Source organism: Staurois parvus, unplaced genomic scaffold, assembly GCF_062004578.1.
Source record: "Staurois parvus isolate SC_StPar_1 unplaced genomic scaffold, SC_StPar_1.0 ptg000768l, whole genome shotgun sequence".
Taxonomy (NCBI): domain Eukaryota; kingdom Metazoa; phylum Chordata; class Amphibia; order Anura; family Ranidae; genus Staurois; species Staurois parvus.
The window spans coordinates 2,269,820-2,297,802 of record NW_028318564.1 but is presented as its reverse complement, the minus strand read 5'-3'; the positions used below and the strand labels follow the sequence as shown (position 1 = coordinate 2,297,802).

Here is a 27,983-nt window from a genome sequence, read left to right as displayed (position 1 = left end):
AGCCAGTAGCAGGATATTTTCAATGACAAAAAATTGCCAAAAATGTGATAAAGAAAAAGAGAACAGACAGGTGTTTTATTATTAAAATAGCTGATGCAAGATTAGGCCCAAATTTACTAGAGATAAAGGTTGAGGTTTTACTATAAGAATTAAAACACCGCAAAGGAAACAGTAGTGTAAATTTGACCAGGACAGTTTTAACCAGGGATAATAGTCCTAACCTGTGTATGACTTGTGTGAGTGATGAAATGCACACTGTTCGACGGCAAATCTGCGCAAATGTGCACAAATCTTGAACCCACAGAAATCACCTTGAACCCATGGTACCAGTGAACCCAACCTCATCCCTAGTTTCAAGGTGCTGAGAAAAACATTTTGGATTAGACAAGTGTGTATTTAGAACATGTGGCATTTGGCGATAGAGCAGGGACCTAGGAAACTGAGAACATATTTCGATTTTAAAGTCAATGGAGGAAATTGCTGTTGAGTTTAGTTTAGTGGCACTACTTCTCTTCAGTTACACTCTGTACATTATTCCAGAGAGGACTTGTAGCAGAAATTATCAGTCCTAATGTCACTGTTTGTAAAGCTGGGTACACACTGTAAGAAAATCGGAAGAAAAATTAATTAGGAAGAACAATCGGTTGATTATCTGATCATTAGTATAGTGCTTTTGACAGCCATAAAAATGAAGTTACAAGCTAGAAAATATTTATCATATGTGAACACAACATCCAATTTTCACTCAATGTGTACAGTAATTGTACAAAAATAATCAAAAAAAAAAAAACGTGCAATATCATAAGAAAAGAAAGACCCGAAAAAAGGTGGCAACGAACATAGAAATCACACAAACATTTACCTTTGTTGTACGAGAATTTACATACAAGTTAATAACATTGTCAATTACGTCTTGATAAGCACCTTCGTGGAAAATCGGGTGATCCTTTGTCCGATTTTCTCATAGTGTGTACCCCACTTATCACTAGACAGTATACTTATACTTCCACTTACTGCTGCTGCCTACAATAGAAAGGTAAGGGATTTGACCTTTCACTTTGTTTTTACTAGTGGTTTATTTATTGCGCCCTTCTTCAATATATCAGTAGATATACAAGACACAAAGTGATGATGCTCTCTAATTGTTAATACAGCGTTACATGTATTTTTTAAATGCAAGCAGTAGAAGTACCTGAATCTGATCTGAAACCAGACTCTTGCAGTCCCTACACAACAGAGCTGGAGTGTAAGTGTAAGAAGTAGTACAAGGAGCTAGTTGGTTCAATGACTGACACGAAGCATACATATAGGAGAAGAAAGCAGATTGACAGAGAGATGAGCTTAATAAATGTGTTGATACTCCTTTCACTGTCCAGTCACAAGCTGAGGTGGGTCCCAGATAACCTGGGCTCAGAGGAAATGAGATAAACGATGCTGGCCATCAGATGGAGGACATTTTGGAGGACAGTTTGGAGGAACTATCTGAATTGAAGCTAAACATCGAAGGATGGGCTAGTTTTATGATTTAGGCAATTTTGTTGTTGTTTGCCTTTTAATAGTCTTTTCATTTTCATCCTGCAATTTTATGCCAAAGTTCTGCTTTAGGGGCATAATGGAAGAACCCAAAATGGGGCAAAATAATAACACATTGTTTTCAAATAAGCTATCGATTTGCTACACTACGCAATAACATTGGTACCTTTTCAGCTGCAAAAGTATTTGACTAGGAGCTAAAAATCAATTCCCAGCAGCCCATAAGATTAGAAATCAGCAGCATGTAGGAGGTTCACTGCTGGGTTTGAATCACATTGTCTGTAATGACTAGCTGACTCCATGGCGCATACAGGCAAGCTGTTGTTTTTGAGAACAGCCTAGAGCCGTTACACACCAAACATTGTATCAGATTTACATTTTTTTATGTTAACTAGGTTATCCAAAAGCAAAAAAACTGTCACTTGCACATAGGTATTCAAATATAATATCTAATTTTGTGTTTGCCTAGAGAGCTTCTTTAAACATATATAGTTTTCTGATTCATTGCCATGAAAACTATAATTATTTTTTTACTAATCCCTACAAGTATCCCTTCCTAAGACGTAATATGAATGAGACAAGCTGAGTTTTGGGCTCTATTCCCAGCAATTACTCAGTGTAAATTTAGAGGTGTTACCTTCTAAACAACATGTGGAATTGGAATAAATTTAAATCACTTAGCATGTTATGAAAAGCTAGTGCTTTTTTTGCCTTACTTTTAATTTTAAATAAAGCCTTGTTTCCTGTAGAAAGCTGTAAACAAATTGCTAAAGAAAACAAAAATGGAAATATACGTAATCATCAATATCTACTGTAAAAGAAGGGAAGCTATTTCAGGTTAAGCTGAGCACTGAACAAAAGTATTAAATTGAAGTTTTAAATAGTAGTACCCTCCAGGGCCAAACCATCTCGTCAGAATACTTGTGGCCTTGGAGTATCTGGGAGCTGTGATACACAAAGAGCAACTATACTTCATGGTCACCAGCTCTGGTCTCCCCTCTTTTGTGCAACACTAAGGCTCAATACACACCATGTAAGTCTGCTGTGTCAAACGTTAATGTGTGTTGCATAAAAGGAGCTCATTCATTTGAATAGGCTACAAACCCGCCAAAACAGACTGAAAATCGCATCTACAGCATTTTTAGTGCACCTTAATGCACAGTAGTGCATTTCCATGTGTTACAGTGCATTGCAAATCAAGTGCATTCTGAAGATGTATTGGAGGGCCACTCAAAATTAATGGCACCACAATGCACCAACACAACACACCAATGCATTGCAATGGACCAGCATGGTTTAAATGGGCCCCTATTTTAGTTAGGCTGTTCACTGCAGTGATAGGCCGGAAACATTGACTATATCAACTAGTCCACAAATTCCTTAGCTCTTGGGATGCTCTTTAAGAAAGTATACCATAAATGGCATGCATGCACCTTTAAATAGTATTTAGTGTAAGTGGCAGTTTACTGCTTATTTTCAACTCAAATATACATTTTAAAGTTAAAATTCTGCTGGAAGACCAGTTCATGTTACCTAAAGCTCACCACATCACAGCTGAATAAAAATCAAACTTAAAGTATATGTATAGCCAAAACTTTCTTTCTAGCTTTTGATTAGAGTAGGTATTTGTTAAAAACCCTGTCTGTTTATTTTTTTTTCCTGCATGTGTTGTGTTGGGAAGATTTTCTTTCACTTCATGCCCTGGAGGTGCAGCAGGTTTAAGAAAATTTCTACGAAATTAGGATTATACCTCCCTATTAGTACAATGGTTGTTACCACTGAAAGATCTCTACTCATGTCTTGTTCTAGTGACTACTATAAAATGTTGGATTTCCCATCACTTTCTTATCTGATAATAACTGTCACCAGGACAGAAGGCTAAATATCGCCAAAGTGGACACAGATGACAATATATCCTTATAAAGCTGACCTATACCTAAGATCTACTGTTAGGCTGTCAACAAGGATTCATTAACATGGTTGAATGTGAAAAACCAAGCTGTTAAAATAAAAAAAGTTAATTAAAAGTTATGATGAGAGGTGTCATCCTTCATTCTCGTAATCTTTCAGGTTACTGTTAGGACTTTAAAATAACTAGATGCATATCTTATCTCTGGTTACTGGCATTCCTTTTACAGAGAAGTAAATGAAGTGAAACTTCTCTAACTCCGATCAGCCATTCAGCAAAATACAGTTTTTTTATGTACATGTGATTGGGTATTCTTTGCAAAGCTAAGGGAAAACTCCCTTGCAAGGTAAACAGCCTATTTGCTTTTAGTAAATAAACCCAAAAATTAACAAAATTGGGGGCTAAAAACAGGAAGAGCTGTGATAGATTGTACATCCACTAATAGGGTGGCCTTGCAACCACACACCACTCTAGAATGAATTTAAAGTTATATCATTCACAATTGATTTGTCTTATGCATTTTAAAGGTTACTTGAGTCTAGGTCTGCTTTTAGGCCTCTGGCTAACACATCACATACAAGGTGTGACAATTTAATTCCCGGAGTGCTCACAGCATAGCACTTTGGTGGTGAGTCACACAGCCATTCACGCTCGAGAATGTTCTATCCTGTTCTAACTTGCACTCGCCTGGATTGCAGACCAATTGATTTTAAGGAGTAATAGAAGAAATAACACATATGTATGTTGCACTGTTGGCAGAAAATGAGTGAAAGCAATCTGGAGCAGCAGAGTGAGATCAAATTTTGTGTGAAAATTGTTAAAAAAGTGAGTGAAACTTTAGCTCTGTTACAACAGGCTTCTAGTGAACATTCCATAAGGAAATCAAGTGTTTTTGAATGGTATAGGTGGTTTAAGAAGGGGTGGGAAGATGTCCATGATAGTGCAAGAAATGGGCAGCCAAAAACGCAAAGAACTGATGCAAATGTGGATTGAGTGCGAACAGGTGTACTCTCAAAACGAAGATTGAGTGGGCAAATAATGGCAGAATAATTGAACATGAACAGGGAAACAATGTGTCAGAGTGTAGTGGAGGATTTGGGAATGAGAAAGATTTCCACAAAGGTGGCGCCTCGAATCTTGACAGAAGATCAGAAAAAAAACATCAGTTTCAAATTCCTTCCTATCTTTTGAAGAATGCACATTTTTAATTGTTTTAAATTCCAGGAATTAAATTGTCACGCCTCGTATACTGTTATATTTTGTAATGGTTTTACTGCGCAAGTGTTAGCAACTGAACAGGTTTGGAAATATTCATCATAATTGCTTGGAAACACCTCTACCCAAGTGATTCAGTTTTACCTATTTTCATGTGCCAAGTGTTGAAGGGTCTGCCATCAAATAAGAAAAAAGATACACAGAGGATTCACATAGCTATTTTAGAGTATCATAACATCCCAGTAATTGCTTGCTAGCACTAATTAACCCCTCCTCTCCTGGAAAAGCCTGTGCACATTGATCTGCTCAACTAATGCTGCATAATGAGCAGTAACAAAGTCTAATAAGGATTTCTTCCAGGGGTCAGCCTGCGGGATTAGCCATAAAAGGTTTTCTAAAATACACAAGATATCCACACAGATGTCTAGGAATAAAAAATGGTATCCTCTGATAACAAAATAAGCCAGAATTGCAAACTAGCATTTAATTTATGAAGCTCAAACAGCCAATAAACTCCCTGTAAAATAATCATGAGAAAAATGCAAGTGGAATGAATGTATAAAACTGCCACAAAAGTTGCAGCATGTAAAATCAGAATAAATGAATAAAAGACAAGGCCTGATTAGTTATTATTAAAAGGCCAGGATCACACGGGTTTCCTTTACAGAATCTGCAAAAGTCCCCCAGTAGCTAATTATTTTTACAAAAGAAAAGAAGGAGCTAGCTGCAGTGCTTCATTTGCTTTTGTCAGTAGTTTACTCTCTACTTCATTAGTCAGCTTTTTGGTAATGAAATATAATGGCGTATAAAGTTTGAGCTTTTATGGACAAGCCACATTACAAAATACGTATCCGTCTGACTATATATCACAGAGCATTAGGAAGCTTAGGTATGCCACATTATATTGTAGCCACAGCAAAGTGCTCCAGTTAAACTGCACTGCTGCAGGTAGCAAAGTATGCTGCTCTCATTTTTTTACCAGCATGTCATTATTTTTTATGGTTTTTTTGCAGGGCTCCGATACACAATCATAAAACATACAGTAGAGCTGTTCTAAATCACGGGCAAAAAACAATAATGATGAAACAGAATTGCAATAAATCCCAAACCAATATGATGAAAAGAAGGAACAATGGCTAGATATTTTACAAAGCAGCTTCAATAATTTTAAAGCAAACCTGAGCAAAAGACAAGCTAGTAACCTGGTAGCATGAGATTAATGCAGGTGCCTACATGTGCCTTGCACATTTCTTTAGGTATGTGCTCTAGGATCCCAGAACTTTGGGCTGCTCTATCACGTAAATGCTGCCCTATGATTAAAGTGTTTGTTCACCTTTACAGAAAAAATGAAAAGGTAAACACCCTCGCCCCTGGTCCCCTTTGTACTTACCTTAAGTGATGCTCAGCTGTCGGCACCCATACAGACACTCCAACAGTCGGGGTATTTGAAATCCTTGTATTTCACCCATTTCGTTATACAGCAGTTCCAGGGTGGACTAGAGCAATTCACAGTGCAAGCGTTTAGCAATCAGAATCACTCTGGTCTGTCATAGAAGTGCTGCCCAGAGAAGAGGGAATAAAGCAGGGATTTCAAATCCTTGGACCACTGGACTGGCTACCAGGGCACTGACAACTCAGAAATGCTGAAGGTAAAACACTTGGGGCCGGGGGTTGGGGAATCCCCCAGCCTGTAAAGGTGAGCTAACACTTTAAGGTAACGCACTTGTCATATTCTTGGCCAGCGAAGGCATGCTATCATGCTCAGAAATGAATTGTGAGGTTAGGGACAGCAAAGGTAAAAGTGTGACCTGGTTGGTATTTGCCATGACTTAGCTCCCAACTACCTGAAAAAAGAAAGAAGGTACACTTTTAGCACAAAATATGTAGACAAAAGGACACATCTCTCCTACACCCCTATTTTATGGAACCTGAATAATTACCACAATCCCACCATTTGTTTTAATTGCTATTTTGACTTTTCTCAAAATAAAACATACAATTATTTACATGTTGGATGACAAGTTTAGTGTAGCATAACCCTTGGCAGTTAAACAGTACACTTTTTTTTATGGAGGTCTATACTTCAGATACAAAAGAGGGACAACTGTGGAAAAGTGGGATAGAGAGATTTGGTTACAATAGAGGGCTAGTCCCTCCAAGTGAGGGATAGTTGGGAGCTGTGCCATATATTTAGAGACTTGAAAATAACTAATAGCATGTGCAGACATGTATTTAGTGCCTTTATTTACTTATAAATTGCAATATAAACAATGTAATAATGAAAAATGTGCTATAAGTAATCAGTGGCAGTTCACCAGGTGCTCAGGAGTTCTAGCTGGTCTTAAATCCACGAGTACATCAAAGCCATTCCAAGATTATCCCATTTAATCTGTCATCAAATAATAAAAAAAAAATCATAATATTTTGGATGAAACTAGCACTTCATCAGGCACTTAAACTGACCTTGTCTGTCCACTTAAAATCCAATTGAAGAAGTGCTTTTATAATCACATCTCCAGTGACACAGGTATTCCTAGTGTCAGATGCTAAATAGTCTGAGAGAGGATGTAGTGCTGGTACAGAGGGAAGGTAGGAGACACAGGGCTTCAGTTGAAGCAAACATAATTCCCCTTCTATTGCAGGAAGCTGCCATTTGGATCTTTAAGGGACATGATAGGGTCTCTTTAATACACTGACCAATCCATCACCCTTATATATAACCCTAACACCCCGGGCTAGGGGTAAATAATAGGGCTGAAAATATGCATAGGGCAATCCCCTTTATATTATCTGTTCATATGTTTTTTTACAGCAGGTTTCAGTGCTGCTGCACATAGGATTAAAGGAAGATAATATCCCTACAAATACAGGTGGTTGTATTTATAGGTGCTGTATATTTACTATTTAATGAAAGCATGCAGTAACTGCATTAAATTATGATTTTGGTATCTGACTGGAGTTCAACTTTATTATAAAAATACCATAAATGATAGGCTGTGTTAAGATAAACATTCTTCACTTGGGCTATGAAAGACAGCATTTTTCAGAAAATAGGAATCGGAACTAAGCCTTACTATTTTAGACTCCCAGAAGGACAAAATCCTTCACCTTCTCCATAGTTCATTCCTTTCCTCCCACACACAAGAGTCATGTCACAAACCATTGAACAGATGGTGCCAAGGCCCAACCAACCTAGCCTTCATTTTCCCAGCTATTCAAGACACTTGCTGGAGTGATTGTGCTCACTGTGGCACGTTCTTCCACATGTGGTTGGACTGTCCTAAAAATGAAACCTACTGGGACTTCATATGCCAACTCATAGCACATGACCCCTTGCCTATTCTTTTTCAACTTACCCCTCTGTCTATAAAACAATATAAACTCAGTGTGACTCCTTACTTAATTAACACTGCAAAAGGACTAATTCCTTTCCAGTGAAGCTGGGAAAAACCACCACTGATTTTTGAATAGATCAACAAAGTAAATGACATAATGAAAGTAGGGAGATGGATGCAACTTTGTAAGGATCAGTACAATAAATTGTACAACATTTGGGCAAAATGATTTTACCTCTTAGGATCGCTTGACGCCTACATGAGGGACATATTACAGGAAATGTATAGTATATAAAATGATTACATTATCTGAAATTGCAATTCTTGTATTTTTATAGGTTAATGTGATATGCTGTTGAATATGATCTGCTGTTGACCCTTCTTTCCTTCCCAAATCATTTCTCTTCTCTACCTTTTCCCTTCAGATACTGACCTTCAAACCCAGTCTCCCAATATCCTTTCTGTCTCATTGCCCTATCCCTCCTACCAAGTTATATTAGCTGGTTGTGTTGAAAATGTCATGTTTCACAAAATAAATTGGATGTATCATAATTCTTTATTTAAAACTATGAAACTTGAACTAAGATTTTCAATTTTACACTGTAATGTTTTTGTTGATCCAACTTGCTTTATTAAATATATTAAATATATTTTATAGCTTGCAAAAACTTTGATAAGGCTTAAATGTTTTAAGTTGCAGCCTGTTTCACTCCTTTATCCGGAAAGGTAAAAGGCCAAAGCTCATATGGACTTGCTTGCAAAATGCTCTGGATTGTGCTGGATAGGCTATACTTGGTTGCAACCTTTATTACTTGGCAGCTCTGTTATCTCTTGACTTTGGATATGGGATAAAATAGTGAGAGTGTATAATCTCCTTACTAAACCATTTGAGCTTCAAATTGCTAACTCCTATATGTAATCACTCATCAAGGATTTAGGTGGTGTACGAATAAAACCAATCTTCATCCAGTTCTTACCGATGCTCTTAAAGTAAAAAATATGGCTTTTTGATTCAAAAATTCCTTGTAGCATAATGCTCAGCTCTCCAAGTGTTTATTCATCCCAAACTATGACATACGGTACATTTCTTGAAGATCCACTTTTTATTGAATCTTTGTTTAGGTATTTTCAACAATTTATTTACCTAAGGCGTTGCTATTAATTCTATGATGCCAATGATGTCATGCAACCACCCAATTCTTTGGTATATTGGGACCCTCCTAGGAATTATAATTTTAATTATTTTAAAAGCTTCTTTCTCCAGAAAATTATTTTTTCTTTATACCAAACCCTATGCACTTTGAAGGCTAGTTTTCTAGTCTTCCTTTTCCTAGTTAGCATGCACATTACAATCTGACTGTAAAATCAGTTTTAGACCTGGCAAAACTATGTAATACAAGGACCTACCTATGCTATCTAGTTAATTTGTATCCAATCAAGCAGGCTTTGCACTACATACTCATTGGTAGATATAAAGGAGATTGCACATGTGTAAAGAGCTTGAGAAAACTATATGGAAATACAAGGTGAGATTATTGACCCTATGCTTTTGTACTTAGATTTTAGCTGGAAATATTCTGGGAAAGTGATCTATGAACACTGGAAGTGTTAAAAGTAAATTTTTGAAAATGTGAAGCCACTGTTTGAATTCTGCTATATCATCTACACTACATGGTCAAAAATTTGCTGATACTTGACCAACACACTATTCCAAAAACATGAGCATATATATGGAGTTGGCTCATCCTTTGCATCTATAACAGCCCTCACTCCACTGGAAAAGCATCCACAAGACTTCTGAGTGTTTATGTATCAACTGGTGGCCAATCAGCCAAAGGAGCATTTGTGAAGTCATCTACTGGTGTTAAATGAGAAGCCCTATCTTGCATTTGCAATTCCAATTCATTTAAAAAGTGAAGGTTGATGTGCAGGTCACATAAGTTCCTTCCCATTAACCTTGTCAAATCTTGTCCTTTGGACAAATCATGGACTTTGTGTACCTGAAAACAATACTTTTTTGGGTGGCCACATACTTCTCATCATATAATGTATATCTTCACCCCCCCAGCCTGTTTCCATTCATACATTTATTGTAAATGTATATATCATGGTTACCTGCACATAAAGCATCACAAAAATTTTTTAAGTAGAGTAGTGGAAGGTTTAACCACTGATTTAGCCTTTTTGCTGTCTGTGTATCTGTTGAAGACTTTCAATTCTGTCACTGAGACATAAAGTTGTTGTAAATGTTCTCAAAAAACTTCAACAAAGGTTAATCTGACCAAGGTTCTAGCCCTACCTCAATCTATCCAGAACTTAACCAGTTCTGGGTCGGCCTATTGTAATATCACAGCTAGGCGGGACTTTCATCATTCCAGGTGGACATCATATGACGTCCTCTCAGAACACACCTCGTGGTGGAATTTGTCACCGGCTGTGTCCACTTGATACAGCTGATGTCTGATCACTGTATTGGCCCACTGCCAGTACCATGTAATCACTGTGACTAATCACAGCAAATCACATGACAGTTGTAAATAATGAATGGCTTCCTTTCAAGCCATTCATTACAATTGTGTTGCTAGCTGTGATTGGTCACAGTGATCACATGGTACAGAAAAAATCCATTACAGCCAATCTGTACCATGTGATTAGCTGTGGCCAATCACAGCTAATCACAACAAGATATACTGACTGGATCAGTTTCATTCAGTAAAAATGGTTGTTTATACCGGTGAAATTCACTGGTATAAGCAATCATAGTGTTTAAAAAAACTTGCCCAGAATAGTAGTGTTACTATGGTAACATTGTATTTCTCTGGTCACAAGAGTAAAAAAAAAGAAAAAGAAATTGAAAAAATTGGTTAAAATATTGGTTGGACTTACACTTTAATTATAACTTCTGTGTCTCCTTCAGTTTTCCTATATTAGTGGTGTACCCCAAGACTAACTAAGTAACTATGTAGCTATATTGCATCAATATGTTTAATTGTTTTTGTATATCAAAAGGTCCCTTTCTAGCTAACATCTATACACCTGTATTGGGAATTCATCAGATACTTTGTCCCCCTTTCTTGTTTTTACCAGATTTATTGGTTTGTTTAAGATACAGTATGCATTGAAATAGTATCACACTACAGTACTTATATTGTTATATTTTGCTTATTCCTTCCATTATATACTGTATATTTCAACTATGGCATTACAGTTCTGTACTCATTTTGTTGTGACCTACGTTTGTAACTCTAGCTAACGAGTTTTTATTGTAATCCCTGATGTTATATTATTGTGTTATTTTGTCTCATTGTGGATTTATACTTCTGATGTGTATCTCAATAAAAGCTAATAGCGATTTAAAAAATACCGTAAGTACAACATAACCATACTCTGCAGAGATGAAATGCTTCAGTTGTGAGTGTTTTCAGCAAACAGTGTTAGCATAAATGGCTGTTATCTAGGTTACAGTGCATGTGTTATAGTTCATTGCTTATTCACCATCAGAGGTCTGTGACAAAATCTTGACAGTACAGTTACAGTAAAATATGCCAGATGCCATAAAAGACCCAATTTTAAGGCATATATAATATTTCTTTTTGTTTTATGATTTTTTGTGGTTTACTGCAGCCATAAGTTAAATCCCTGCACAATGTGAAAGTGAATTTTTCATACATATTTATAAGGTTCTATGTTGTTCACATTATGGATTGCAGGAAAGTCTTGAATGAATTGAAAATGGCTACAAATCTGTGGCTACTCATTCGCTTGGTTTTGTACTCCATTGTTAGCGTAAAATAAACACTTGTGTTAAACTCCAGGCAACACACTATATTTATTTAGATGAATAACTATGTATGTATAGGAGTATGACATTAAATGGAAAAATATGTTATGTTTCACAAAGTTTGGCGCCTTTAACATAAGATGAGGCACCAGAAAATGCTTCTGACAGCAAGAAAACCATTGCATACAATGCAGTTCATCCAACAGTCTTCCCACCACCATCCACACTGAAAGTATGTTGCTATGATATAGCCGCAGCCAATATCCAGCCCAGATTCTGCTGCTGTTTAAAATTCTAGAAGATCAATTACATTTACATACAATTCGATGTTATGTCATTTATTATTAATAATATGTTATATTACAATTACCCACTGTATCATAAGCAACTAAAATATCACATATTATAGTTGCACTGATCATTTCCAGGTGGGTGTTCAGTCTCGGGGTTTTCCTTAGCTTTGAAGGAAGATTTACACACAATTTTTAGAGTAATATGAACAAAGTTTATCACCTTTATTAAAGTATTACTAAACTCAGGACCCTGTATTCACTCTATCTGGTCTCCCACAGTACACAGAACATGGAAATGCAATTATTTTAGTAAATATAAACTGCTAAATACCTTTTCTCATCAGCAGTTAGAGCAGCCTTGAGACTTCTATCAGTGTTCAGCAGAGCACTGGTTAAATTTTGAAGGAGGAGTTTTTTTTCTGCTCTAGGAGGATGCAGAACCTCTGACCTCTGCCTGGACAGTGTTGATTGGCCTTGTGCAGATCACATGCACTCTTCCAAGAAAAAAAAACCTCTCTAGCAATACACACCAAACTGACCAAGAGCATAGTGTCTCCACACAATATGTCTTATCAGTAGATAAATGGGGGACACTGGAAGAAGGTAAGGATCAGAGAAGTCAGGATTAAACAGCCTTTTTACACAATGCAGAGGATTAACCCCTTAGGTCCCACAGTGAGTATATCAAGCATGATTTACTGCATATACAGACTGATTTTACTGTTGTAGGTTTAGTATCACTTTAACTATGTACATAACAGTCTTTGTGTCTTTACTGTCTTTACCAAACTTCCTAGTCTGCTGGGTGTTATTTGTTTTTTTTTATCTTCTTATGGCTATTTACTAACAAAGTTTCAAAAATACATAGGTCATTCCATAAACGGTACCAATGTGGAACACCAGGTGCACGGGCCTTTATCATTACTGGCCATGTGTTTGAAGTGTGGGCTCCAATTTTTGCTACTACTTTTAAAATACCTGCCTAGTGCTAATGGTCATATAATCTGATATTAGCAAAAGCCTAGTGATCCAATGTCACTTAGGATGGCTCTTTTTGGCTGTATACATGTAAAGGTGTAAAGAAATAAAAAAGAAACAAGATTTAAAAATACCAATGTAAATAATGCCAATACATGGAGACCCCAAAAAAACAGATAACTGGATATCAGGTAAAATACCAGCAATACGTATCTTATTATTATCTTTTTCAGGCTAATTGAAGCCTTATCTGTTCACTGAGCTATTGTATATGATAGTAATAAAATAGGGATGTTAATTGCACTTCTATGCACCTGTTACAACGTGGCACACTTATATGCTAATAGTGACTACAGCTAAAAAAGTTTTTTTTTTTCTTATAATTCTAAAAAAAGTAATCTTAACAGTGTTCTTTTCTAACCTTTCAAATATCTTTAAACAGCACTGTGAACTATAAAAAGAGCTACAGCTAAATGAACATATCTCTGATAAGTAACAGACTATTTTTCCTTCCGCCAAGCAAAAACAGTGAACTTTTGGCTTTCAACTGAACTGGGACTGTTGTGGAAAGCCCAGAGCAGGTCTCTGAAGGTAAGCTTACAAATCCTTTATTTTTCTTGGAGTCGGATCTGTTGCATCACTACCTTTTGTTTTATGATATTTCAGTTTCTGTTTGTGTTATGCAGCTAAAAGTCCCAGGTCAGATTAAGTAATAGTGTGTGGCCTCAAGTGAATCATTTTATTTGGTGCTAAGTATTTGGATCGCATAAACTCTATACAATGGAACATTGCGGCTCCACAGTACTATTGAAGGAATTATCACATAGACTAAAAAGAACCCTCTAGACTTCTTTACTGACAGGCAACCCTTTATTTTTTTCCCAAAAAATTTTTCAGATATTCATTTACACTCTTTACGATTTTGTCATTCATATGTCTTAAATGCCTTTATTAACCCTTTATTAGGCAAAAAGAAACATGCAAGCTGTAGCATCCCATAATAACCAGTTTCACCGCACTGATTGCATGAAACATACAGTCAGTAAATCACACTGATTGATTAGGGGTTACCTGCAAATGGTAATTTTTCAAGGTATATTCCTGCCAGCTTTCAGAAATTGTCACATTGATACAGGATAACAAGTCTAAAAGCATGATACAATTTTAAAGCCTTTTTGTTAAATGAAAGCATTAAAAAAGTCACTACACGTACATACAATCAATGCAAAGTTGTCCCTTGTGCTGCTCTTTGTGGGTTTTGTTGAAATCTTCAGTCCTCTGATTCCTCCCAATCCTGCAGCAGTAATCTTCCTGTGCCACAGGAGAATAATAGAGCTTAGCCGCCTGCCATATGCACTTGGCCAGTCCTTTCCACCTTCACCACCATTCATAAATGCTCTACTATAGCTTCCATGATTTAAAAGCGCTATTTAAATGGATGACATGAAGATGAATGATGAGGATGAATGATGATGTGTTCCTCCTCCATTCCTAGATATTTTTTAATTCGTAGAAACTATAGAAAGTTTTCTATGAATGAAAGAGTGGGGCAGAAAGGGTGGGTCCACACTCTTGACAAGTACACATGGCAGGACCCTCAGCTTGTATTACCCCCACAGCACTAGAAGATTACAGCTGTGGGGGTATAGGGGATGAACAAAGGACTGAAGATTTCAACTAAATCCACTGCCAGCAGCACAAGGGACACTTTGCATAGATGATTTTTTTTTTAACTGTTTTGACTTAGACTTTAAAGAAGACTACGAGGACAGCCTCTTCTTCTGTGCTAGCTTAGATCTTCATATTTAGTAGAAAATATTTAGCTATTTATAAACAAATATATGACATGAACAAGCAATCAAATCTACTGGCCACTCGAGATAGCCCCATTAAAAAGTGTCTATCAATGTGCTTGAATATAAAGATTGAGTTTGATGTGGAAGCTGATGCCAAACCTCTGGCGTATTTTTTGTTCTATAAAATGTCAGGTTTATAAAAATACTGAATGCATTCTTGAAGGCAGACAGGCTAATTAGATGTATGTCTGTACTTGAGGATCCCATGGGTGCCAGCGGCCATCATTATTGTTACTTGCAAACATCATAAGGATTGTCTTGGAATGCACCATAAAATCGATTGCTATGTGTACAAGCGAATGATGTAAAGACACTAATCATTCTAAAGTATCATAAAACTACCCATGTACTCAATTTCACATAATACCATAGGTTTCATCATAACTACATTTCAACTGCAGCCCACATTTGTTTAAAAATAACTTGTCCCAGGGATTTTTTTTTATAACACTGGGAAAATGTTAACTTTTTAAAATCTATATACAACAGATATATGCAGCAGATATCCGAACAGAAAAGGGGATGCGAAAGAAAGACAGTGCACTCTTATTCCATGCAGTCAGTCAATAAAGGCACCAAGCAGTCAAAGGAGTTGATTTACTTAGGGGTAGATTTACTAAACTGGTACATTCAGAATCCAGTGCAGCAGAGCATGGTAGCCAATCAGCTTCTAACTTCAACTTGTCCAATTAAGCTATGGCAATAAAACTTGGAAGCTGATTTTCCATGCTCCAGTTTTAGTAAATAACCTCCTTTTTGTTCAACATCAAATCAAATTTGTTTTATGTGACATTGTTCTCTTTAACTGGCAATACTCCATATATCATTGTGCAACTTCCTTTAGATCAACAACTATACAACGAGTAGACCTTCTTGGCTAGATATCAATGGATTGCTTAAGTAGACCCTCACACTACATTTTTGGAAGACCTAAGGAAGGTTATACAGTGATTTTGCACAACTGAACTGTAAAGCGATGCAATGAACATGAGAGTCAAATTAAGAAAAATTATTAGCACAGGATATCAAAATATTATTGAATAAAATGTGTGATTTGTCAGCAACAATGTGAAAAAGCAGGGGTAAGGTAATTACCAGAGTTGAGCAATTTTTTAATTGATCTTGGATTGATCTATCTGTGTACCTACTCCAAATAGTGAATGCAATTGTATTAGGCTGGACATAATGGTTTTGGGTATAAAAATAGAGGAAATGTGTTATCCATAGTAGCTAATGCCCTTGTTCATTCTCTAACTTGAACTAAAAAATGACAGCTGGTCAAGTCGCTCCACTTTTTGTCAGAAATCAGCCTTCAATGTGTCTTATGCTCCAAGCTAGCAGGATTTTAGTCTTCTCCTTTTCTTTTTTCATATTGACTACTCTTTTTTGTGTGCACATGTGACAGTAACAGAAAAATAAATTGAAAGGAGCACTGAGGCAGAGTGTATTTCACGCACTAGTGCCAATATTTCATATCTCATGAACCTCGGGAAAACAATTCATTGGACTAATTAGTTTACAGTGTTTAAGCAGCTTGTTTCCCGTCTTTAATCTCCTTTATGCAATGCTGTGAACAAAGCCATATTATCGTCTGATTTTTTTGTACAGTTTAACAAATATAATCTTTTCTTTCCTTGTGGAGATTACTTCATTTAGACATCAAACTTGGTTGGAATTTTCACCCATTCTTGTTTTAGTGGGGGGATATAAACAGCTTAGCTGCCATTCAGTTGTCTTTTTTTCTCCTTAATAGACATAAATATTAAACCAGAATCCATAATCTGTCTTGGCTTCCAACGCTTCCACCTGCTGCCATTATTATAGTAGAATTCAGCAGTTCAACATGTGTTCCTCTTTCTGGGTTGCCAGTCGTGAAATGCATGCTAGTGCTCTCTGACAATTCCTGAATGCTTTCTACACATTCTTTTCAGTTGAATATAAATATGGTACATAAGAAAGCAAAGTTTATAACTGTTAATTTGCATTCCTGTCTGTGGCAGATATAAACTACATAAGTTATTTTGGTGTTTTTCAACTAAGAAATGTAGCCATTTGTTGGCAATAGGTGTGAATAGGTGTGAAAAAGAGGAGACTTTTGCTTAGTAAAGTGAATGTTAATTTTGCCAAGTGAATATAGTAAAAAAAAAGATGATGGTGTGTTCACTTTAAATACAATTACGTATAAGGGAAATAGAAACAACAGGATTTTTGTTAGCACATGACAACTAACAAACATGGCTTACTTAGTAAGCTAGGCGAACATTCACATTGGTTAATGAATAGTCTCTACTCCGGCGGTAACGCAAACCAAATGGGTTGCAAATGCAGAAATCACCAGCAAGCAGATACAATGCTTATTAGACAGGGGAGTAGATAGGAGGCGGGGGGTGGGGATATGGAGGTCCAAATCTCCCCTAGAGCATCTGTCCATGTAGGTGCAACAGCTAGGGCTGAAAGTCCTGCCTCCTGTCTGCCGACATTCTCAGTGGTGGGTCAACTATGCCTGCTGGTCCTGCCCTCTGCCAACCCCTGTTCTCAACCACAGTATGTTGCATGCTGTGCTGGTAGAGAGGCATATATGCTGGTGGGAAGGTGATTGCTTGGAGACCTGTGATTGAGTCAGCAGCTCTCTGATCGATGACTGCACCTGCCTAACCTGAGCCAGCCTAGATGAAATCATAAAGTGAATAAAACTTTTCTTCTTTGACAACCAATGTGTGGGTGCAGAGGGGGGCTGAATGGGGCATGCTAGAAGAACTACTTCTAATCAGGAGGGGTGGGGGTTAATTAATACCATTAATGCGGGAGAGGGGGTAAAATAACACTACCACTGACCACCAATGAAGAGGTAAAAGGTTATTTAACACTGCTGTGATTGTGCTGAGGTTTGCACGTGTACGTTAGACTCTTGATTTTGGTAATTAAAGCACTTTTTTGGGTACAAAGATGGTAGCATGTGTTACCTTGCACGGTAGGTGCAAGTACCTTGCAGTAAGTAGGCTCAAATTTAAGGCCCCTCCCATTGTTAGCGCAATTTTGTCACACCAGCAAGTCACTCTGGTACGCCATCTAAATATTCTTCTTTGTTTGCCAAAGCATGACCCCCCCAAAAAACATAAAATATATCTATGACCCTTTAATAGCATTTCATTAAGATTGTCCATATAGTATCACTCATATAGAGTTGGAAAATATAGGTCAGTGCATATCTACAGGGGGTGGAAGGTAGACCTGAGGTTAGCAAACACCAATGTAACTGTAATTCCTTATTATCAGTTGTGTGCTCACATTGCCCTCTACACTAACTATAGGAGCAATTGCTTTATTTTCCCTCTCCTATGTTGCCATTTACTGTTTGAGTCAGATGTGGGGTCATTAGACTTAGCTGAGCTTTGACCCAAAAAGTAAAAATGAACAGTTTTTTTTTTTCAGTGACATGTCAAAGATGACACAGGTAACATGATGTGTATGATGCCAATAACATGACGTGCAATGTAATTATTTGAAATGTATAAATATATGTTTTAAAGTTTAACGCCAGGAAAGCAGCTAAATGCACTGATGAAATACATACAGTATATGGAACCTGTTTTACCTGAGAAAAGATTTGTATTTCTGTCCATTCGGTCCTGACATTCATGCAGCCTGGCTACACTGCACAGTCAGGTAGGAGACAGCTCTTTCTCTGTTACAATTAGGCTTTATTCATACAAGCATATTTTCCTTTTTTTTTCTGCACAGAATGCAGATTCTTGCTGGTGGAGCCAGCAGTTCCTGTGTAAAATGCATGCCTAATACATGCCTTCTGTTTAGCTGCATTTAGTCAAGTTTAAACATAAAGAATTTAGATACAATTGTTTCAATGACTTTATGGTATTGATTTACTAAAACCAGAGAGTGCAAAATCTGGTGCAGCTCTGCACAGAAACCAATCCGCTTTTAGATTTAACTGTCAAAGCTTAAAGTGTTACTAAACCCACAACAGTAAAATCAGTCTGTATATGCAGTAAAGCATGCTTGTTATACTCACTGTGGAGCCTGAGGGGTTAATCCTCTGCATTGTGTAAAAAGGCCATGTGATCCTGTGTTCTCTGCCCCTCCTCTTGTTCAAATGTCCACGTCTTATCTCCTGATAAGACAGACTGAACCTGTAGCCATATGTACATGCTCAGTTTAGTGTGTATTGTTAGAGAGGTTTTTTTTTTCTTGGGAGAGTGCATGTGATCAGCACAGGGCCAATCAGCACTGTCCAGACAGAGGTCAGTGATTAGGTAACCTGCTAGAGCAGAAAGAAAACTCCTCCTACAAGCTTTAACCAGTGGACATTGATAGAAGTCACAAGACTGCTCTAACTGCTGATGAGAAAAGGTATTTAGCAGTTTATATTTACTAAAATAATTGCATGTTCGTGTTCTGTGTACTGTGGGAGACCATATAGAGCGAATGCAGGGTCCTGGGTTTAGTAACACTTTAATTGAACATGCTGAAGTTAGAAGCTGATTGGCTACCAGATTCTGAAAGCTCCAGTTTTAGTAAAACATACTACTGTTTCATTTAGTAAATGCATTTATATGTATACTCACCTAAAATCTGATGCAATATACGACCCCAGCGGTGTCCTATTTTTCCTGTACACTGCTAAACATAGCACAAATTTAGGTTTGTAGATATAGCTGTGTGTATGGGCATATTGATTCCTATAGTGTTGTGTTTAGATGCCTTCAAAACTATATGCTGTATGCATCTGAAAGTTGCATTTTAGACACCCATGTGAATGAGCCCTTAAGGAATACAGTGGTGTCCTTTATGAACCCCAAGCCTTCTGATGGGACCCTGAAAGAGTAGCAGAAGACTAAGTAGGCCATCGCTGCTCTCACTCTGCTTTCTCCTATCAGAATTTTTATTGTAAGCCTATCTGCATGCAGCACACTTCTTTGGTTTCAAGTGCTGACTCTCCCTCTTTCAACCTATATGTAGCTGTAGAGCAGATGGTAAAGCTGGTCATACACTCTACAAACTGATTGTATAAACTCTGTACAATCTCCTTTAGATTTATAAAACTATGTATTATGAGGACCCATCTAAACAATCTATTCACTTTTTTATCTAATCTGGCAGGCCCTTTCACTACATAAAGGAGATTATACATGTAGCAGGAGATATTAATCCTGTCTCATGGCTGTGATCTGCTGACTGGCCTCTCCTGTGTAACCTGACACTTGCCCTGACACAGACAAAGCAGTGAGGGATTTCAGCCCCCCCTTTCTCCTCTCAGACTGTAAGAGAGAGAGAGCCAATTATGAGAGCCATTAAAGGAGCCAATGTCAAGGACTCTTTCAAGCAGGAAGTGCAGCTGCAAAGCATTGTGGACGATGGAGTTTTGAACAGAAACGGCCTTATAGGCTAATATGGAGATAGAATTAAAAAAGAACCACGAAAGCCATCATGCTTAGGGAGAGCAGAGTGAAGGGGATCTTGGGTTTCTCCTGAAGGAGGGGGAGATTGCATGTGGCAGGAGAGAGATTGGACCTGGCAAAGAAGTGCTGATGGGCAGTGCACTGCATGCTTGGTGATCTGCATCAGACAAAGGAACATCCAAACTGAGAGAAGTGGTCTACAGTACAGTGCCTACACTGACAGTGTGAAGTGCTCATCGTGAGGTGACCAGAGGAGCCTGTCATTTTCCAGGACGATCGTTTGGGCCTTTGTCACAGGATCTGGTGAGAGGGATTTCTCCCACTGTCAGATGACAGGAACATTGCACACATACAGAGACCTCTCATATTCACCAGGCACTGGGTTGTGTAGATGGCCCTGCTGAACAGACACCATGTTCACTTTGCTATGCAAATACTGCCACAGGATTACAATTACACTTTAAGTGTTTAAGGAGTTTAAGTGCACCAACGAAAGTGGCTAGCTGAAGATCCCAACATTCATCCAGTTACAAAGAGACTAAAGTTACTGGTGCCATACGAGCACGCGCATGCGTAGTCAGGCCTCTATATTGCCTGGTGTGTGAGGGAATGGCTTTACCTTGAAAGTAGCTATTAAACATCAGTTGGGTACAGTGTTTGCCTATTGGGGTCATGGTGTCGGGGGTTAGAAGGGAGAAGTCTGACACAACAGAGAGTCGTTCTGCTCTCCTTCTGCTTGGACATCATGGGGCCCATTTTATGAAGAGGAGTTAAATCCACTTTGAGGTTGCCATTTAAGTGTTTGCCTCTGCTCTTGGGGTTATTCATGGTTGGAATCCCCTAGGAGCAGCCTGAGTGTAAAAGTGAGTTATATTGCTTTCCATCACAGTATTTGTTGTTCTCTTGATTCTCCTAACATATACCTGTTGTTAATGTTTATTATTTCCCATAGAGGTCTACAGTAAAGCTGATCTCTGTGTTTTATTATAAAGTGTGTGCTTTTCATTGGTCCTTGCACTTACACTATTGCCAGGTGTGCCAGTGTGGGCTGAGACAGTTCTTGGGGTTGAGAGGCAGAGTGGCGGAGTGAACAAACTTAAGCAGCCCCTTCGGGGGTACCGCTACATGTGGGGGCTCGTCCGGGATTTCTTGCTGCTCAATCACCCAACAACCACTCAAGCAGTGCCCTATACCAACTCCTAAGATGGACGTCGCAGCTGCGACCAAGTGGTGCAGCAGGGAAAATGCTTGCCCAGAACGGAGTGTAGTGGTCGAGTTCCCCAGAGAAATGGGGACCGAAGAACAGATTACCAAGATAGTGAATGCACTACCCACAGAGGGAAAGAAAACGTGGGTGATAGATGTGATACCCGCCTCAGACACCACCCTGGCATATGCCCTGCTAGAGTGGAAGAAGGGGATCCCTGACAGTTTCCAAGGAGCCAATATCCAAATAGAGGATGGGACAAGGCTCCAGTTACTTCAGTTGAACATCCCCGGGCCTAGTTGTGCAAAACCTGAGAGGGAAGAACCCCTGTCCCAGACACCTCTAGCCACCATAGGCCCGGAATTCCTCACTGCATTGGGGGACTTCATGTTAAAATGCCGCAAAGACCCCTCTCCATACACAGGGATGTATCGGAAGCTCCGATTCTTCTCGGGTAGGCAACCAATACCTACTGGGGAGGATGGCTTTGAAGAGTGGCTAGACCAAGCCATGCAAGCACTAAGTGAATGGGACATTCCTGAGGCCCACAAGAAACAGAGGATTACGGAGAGCCTAAGGGGCCCTGCATTGGAGGCCATTCGCAACCTAAAACTTAGCAAACAGGATTGCACTGCTCAGGGCTATCTAGATATTTTACAAGATGTATTTGGGCGCACTGAGAAGGCTTCAGACCTCATCTATCAGCTAGAGCATACCTACCAAAATGAAGGGGAGAAACTCTCCAGTTACATGGGACGTCTAGACAAGATAATACACCAAATTCTGCTAAAAAGGGGAATAGGCCCTGAAAGAGTAGATGAGGTTCGGGCGCAACAAGTCCTACGGGGAGCCAGGCCCCTAGACCCTATTGCCATTCTATTAAGAACTCGGCGAGATGGTGGCCTCCTGAACTATCCAGACTTGATCCGGACTGTGAGAGAGGAGGAAGCCATGTTGGATGACAAAGAGACACAGTCAGACTCTGTTGTAGGGGTCCGGGTAGTCAATGTGGGAGGTGACACCCCTGAAGTTGAACTCCTTAAGACTCAGGTGTCCCAATTAATGGAGATGGTGACCTTACTAATGGCGGGACCGTCGGGTTTAGCAAGAGAGACGAGAGCAGTTTCTGAAAACCTGTCAGGAGTTGCCCCAACGCAAGCAACTAGTCCCACCATTCAAATGACCTGCTTTAATTGTGGAGGGACTGGACATGTCAGGAGAGTCTGTCCGAGCCCCAGGAAGTCTGAAGCTAAGCGCCAAAAACCGGCGGAAAACTTCAGAGGGCCCTGGTGAAGGAGCAACCCAGGGACCCCACCACCACAGCTAGCTCCACTCAACCAAGAAAAAGGGGGGCGAGGAGAAAATCTGGTCCTATCCAGAAGGACCCCACCATCCCTTACAAACAGCCTAGGGAAGATGCCACTTCACCTCAGGGAGTCAGTGCACACCTCAAACCTGGGAGTCAACCACGGCTTAGGCCGAGTCAAAACTCCCCCAGGAGGGGAGTAAGGATAAGAACTGCAGAACAGAAGAAGACGGCTACCTGTTCACCACTCCCTGAGAATTTAGTGGGACCCTCCCCTGTCGTCCCGATTCAGGTAGAAGGGATTTATACCAGGGCTCTTCTGGACACCGGAGCCCAAGTAACCCTTCTGTATCGAGATTTCTATGACAAGCATCTGAAGCATTTGCCCTTGCAGAAGCTGGAAGATCTGGAAATATGGGGCATAGGAACCCAGAAGTTTCCCTATGATGGTTACCTATCGGTCAGACTAACTTTTGATCCTTCCATGACAGGGAAGGCTGAGACTTTCGAAGCCTTAGCCATCATCTGTCCCCGGCCGCCTGGGGCCAATAGGAGTTCCCTAATCATAGGGACCAACACCAATCTTGTCAGAAGGCTGTTGGCGCCATTGGTCGAAGAGCCCAATGATCAACCCACTTCTGTACATCCCATGCTGAGGCAAGCATATCAGCGCCTGGTACAAGAAAGGAGAACCCCAGCGGAAAGAATAGGGAAGATATGGCGCCTGGATCAACATGAGAAGGTGCTACAACCCGGAGAGGTGGCGTGTTTACAGGCATCAGTCAAATTGACCTGGAAGCAGCCAGGCCCCTTCATTGTCCTTGAGGCTGGTGGCTGTGAAGAGAACACAGGAGTGGAGATCCTCCCGGAGGTAGTGTCAACAAAAGCGCTACGGAGGAGCCACGGAAAGGTTTCGGTCAGTGTTCATAACCCAACTGCTGCCCCAGTGAAAATCCCAGCTCGGGTGCTGTTAGGACATGTGGATCCTGCAACTCCAATCTTGCCCACTGAGCTAGGGGACGGAAGAGAGAAAGAAATCCCTGTCGATGCGTTTTACCCAAGGAACACCCCCCTTTCCCCGGAATGGAGAGAGAGAGCGAAGAATCAACTCCTAGGGTGGCGGGCTGCATTCTCCAGAAGTGAGTTCGATGTGGGGTGTGCAGAGAGTGCCCATCATCGGATCCGGCTTCGAGAAGACGCTCCATTCAGGGAAAGGGTTCGACGAGTTCCATTGGGAGATTTGGAAGACCTGCGTGAGCAATTGGCAGAGTTGAAGAGGACAGGCATCATCAGAGAGTCCCGAAGCCCATACGCCTCTCCGATAGTGGTGGTCCGGAAGAAGAACGGATCTTTAAGATTGTGCATCGACTACCGGACGCTAAACCGAAGAACTGTTCCTGATCAGTATACCACCCCCAGGATAGAGGATGCTTTGCAAAGCCTATCAGGGGCAAAGTGGTTCAGTGTGCTGGACCTGAAGAATGGGTATTACCAGATCCCCATGCACCCAGAAGACCGAGAAAAGACCGCGTTCATAACCCCAATAGGGTTCTTTGAATTTGACCGGATGCCTCAAGGTTTGTGCAACTCTCCAGCCACCTTTCAAAGGCTGATGGAGAAGACGGTGGGTGACATGAATTTAATTGAAGTACTGGTATACTTGGACGACATCATTGTGTTCGGGAAGACCCTAGAGGAACATGAGGAGAGATTGGAGAAGGTACTCAAGAGACTTCATGATGAGGGACTGAAGTTGTCTTTGGAGAAGTGCCAGTTTTACCAACCCTCGGTCAATTACCTGGGTCATATCGTATCTGCCGATGGAGTGGCCACTGACCCCAAGAAGCTGGAAGCTGTTACTTCATGGCCGAGGCCCACAAATGTCACAGAGCTCAGATCTTTCCTGGGGTTTTGCTCCTATTATCGCAGATTCGTCCAGGGCTTCGCTCGGATAGCCCGTCCACTCAATGAACTGCTCAGAAACGAAGAAGACAATGATGATGCAGATCTTTCTAGACCTGCGAAGCCAGCAGTGGGACCCAGGAGGCCTAGGGAATCTATTCAAGGACAATGGACAACCCAGTGTGAAGAGGCCTTTGAACGGCTGAAAAAGAGTCTAACCACCGCTCCAATCCTGGCCTATGCAGACCCAGCCAAGCCATATGAATTGCATGTGGATGCAAGTAGAGATGGGTTAGGGGGAGTCCTCTATCAAGAACAGAATGGATGCTTGCGACCTGTCGCCTATGTGAGTCGGGGTTTGGCGTCCGCTGAGAAGAACTACCCCACCCACAAGCTTGAATTCTTGGCCTTGAAGTGGGCAGTAGTGGACAAACTTCGAGATTACCTATATGGAGCAGAATTCGTGATAAAAACAGATAATAACCCCCTCACATACATTCTCACTACAGCTAAGCTGGATGCTACTGGCCACAGGTGGTTAGCTGCCTTATCGGAGTTCACTTTCAGCCTCAGTTATCGGCCAGGGATTGGGAATAGGGATGCAGATGCCTTATCCCGAAGACCTCACTGTTCCAAGGATTCCCCAGAAGAGTGGACTCAGGTGCCCTCTGAAGGGGTACGAGCCTTATGCCAAGGAGTGGAACACCGAACAAGAGGTGGGTCCAGGGCAGAAGACATTGGGATTTCGGCATCTGGCGTTCCCAGGTGTTATTGCAATGTCACCCAGGTTGGGGGTGAAGGCCTGCCCAAGCTTTCCAGGAAGGATCTGCGAAGAGATCAGTTGGAAGACCCCCTCTGCGGCCTAGTATTGAAGGCTTTAGAAAGCAAAAGCCCTGATTTGCTTCTTACATCGTCAAGGGAGGCCCGGCGGCTACATCATGAGTGGGATCGGCTACAGTTACGCCACGGAGTGGTCTACCGAAGGGGCCCCTCTGATGATCCTGAAGAGAAATGGCAGCTATTTTTGCCCGCAAAACACAGAGAAACGGTGCTGACTGCTCTCCATGATGACCATGGCCATCTGGGACCAGAAAGAACCTTTTGTTTGGTAAGAGACCGCTTCTACTGGCCCTGCATGCGGACAGAAGTTGAAAGTTACTGTCACTCCTGCATCCGATGTATTCAGAGGAAGACTCTGCCTCAACGAGCTGCCCCAATGGGCCACCTTCAAAGTCAGGGACCCATGGAGTTGGTGTGCATTGACTTCCTGTGCCTGGAGTCGGATCAGAGTGGACAGGGAAATATCCTGGTAGTGACTGACCATTTTACCAGGTATGCCCAGGCTTTTCCTGCTAGAGATCAGTTAGCATCAACTGTGGCAAAGATTTTAGTAGAAAGGTTCTTTGTGCATTACGGACTACCACAACGTATCCACTCAGACCAAGGGAGAGATTTCGAGAGTAATCTCATCAAGAGACTCTTGAGTCTACTAGGCATCCAAAAGTCGAGGACTACTCCATACCATCCTCAGGGAGATCCTCAGCCAGAGAGATTCAATCGTACCCTCCTGAATATGCTCGGGACTTTGACTTCAGTGCAAAAGCAACACTGGAGTAAGCATGTAGCAGCCATCGTACATGCCTACAATAGCACTGCCAACGACGCTACAGGATACTCTCCTTACCGGCTGATGTTCGGCCGGGAAGCTCGACTGCCAGTAGACTTGGCTTTTGGAACCTCTGTAGACCATACCTCTGCAGCTTCCCATAGAGGATATGTGGACCGCTTAAGGAAAAGCCTGAAGATTGCTTATGAGAAGGCTCAAGCCACCTCAGATGCCAGGGGACAGAGAAACAAAGAGAACTTTGATCTCAGAGTGCGAGTACAGGACTTACAATCTGGAGACAGAGTCTTACTGAGAAATCTGGGCATCCCTGGAAAACACAAGCTGGCGGATAGGTGGCGATCAGAGCCCTATGTCATCTGCAAACAATTGCCTGGATTGCCAGTTTACCAGATTCGACCGGAAAAGGGTGTTGGCCCACTCAAAACCTGGCACCGCAACCACCTTTTGCCTTTGTCAGATGCAGTCCGTCTACCATCACAATCTGATCCACAGTCTACCCCCTCAACTTCTCAGAGAACTAGACCTGTGACCAGGTCTCAACCCACACCACCTCCTGTAAATGAAGAGGACAGTGAGAGTGAGGAGGTAGGGACAGATTTGCTGTGGCCATCTGACATTTCCGAACCCACCACTCCTTGTTCCACTGGAGTGACTGACGTAGTTCCTCTTAGGCCAGAGGCTCCTGAATTTGTACCTCAGGCTCAACATACAGAAGATTTGCAAGAGCCTGAGCCTTCTCTACCCGAGTTAGAACCTGAAGACTCTGGGTCCATTGTTGCTGAGGGAGAAGACGTGGAGGAAGCTGAACTGGGAGAGACAGAGTGCGTTGAGCAAGAAGCAAGGGTTGATGAGTCAGTAGTGTCAGAACCAACATCGGAAGCAACGCCAGAACCATTGCTAGAGCCCAGAGAACAGAGAGAGCGTAGAGTTATTCAACCCCCAAAAAGACTGACATATGATGTGTTGGGTGAAAACTCTGAGGAAGTAGTACATGCTTCTAGAAGGAATCTCGTGACGCCTGGTTCTCCTACAGCAGTTTCGGTAGAGAACAGCCCCAACTCACCCCCTGGCACATCTGGTTGGGCCATTCCCATTAGTGTGGCCTATGGGCAGGACAACCCTCACTTTGCTACATGGTGGGAGGTTCCTCTGCCAGATTCTTATGCAAGTGTGAATAATTTAATTTCCTGTGTGTACTAACTTTTTTTCTCCGCATGTATATATCAAGCATGTACCAGGTCAAGGATTGTTACTGCCTTTGGAGGACCAAAGGTTCTTTGGTGGGGGGAGTGTGTAGCAGGAGATATTAATCCTGTCTCATGGCTGTGATCTGCTGACTGGCCTCTCCTGTGTAACCTGACACTTGCCCTGACACAGACAAAGCAGTGAGGGATTTCAGCCCCCCCTTTCTCCTCTCAGACTGTAAGAGAGAGAGAGCCAATTATGAGAGCCATTAAAGGAGCCAATGTCAAGGACTCTTTCAAGCAGGAAGTGCAGCTGCAAAGCATTGTGGACGATGGAGTTTTGAACAGAAACGGCCTTATAGGCTAATATGGAGATAGAATTAAAAAAGAACCACGAAAGCCATCATGCTTAGGGAGAGCAGAGTGAAGGGGATCTTGGG

At 40.8% G+C, this 27,983-nt stretch overlaps 2 protein-coding genes across 6 annotated transcripts in view; one reads left to right on the top strand and one right to left on the bottom strand.

Moving 5' to 3' along the window:
- The window catches only part of EFNA5 (ephrin A5), a 586,842-nt gene that overhangs the window by 193,438 nt on the left and 365,421 nt on the right, over positions 1-27,983 (bottom strand). The gene's annotated exons all lie outside the window — the stretch shown is intronic.
- On the top strand, positions 21,420-22,817 carry LOC149444895 (paraneoplastic antigen Ma2 homolog). Its single transcript, XM_089654420.1, has one exon. It carries the CDS (start codon positions 21,522-21,524, stop codon positions 22,815-22,817), a length of 1,296 nt encoding a protein of 431 aa, XP_089510546.1. The 5' UTR covers positions 21,420-21,521.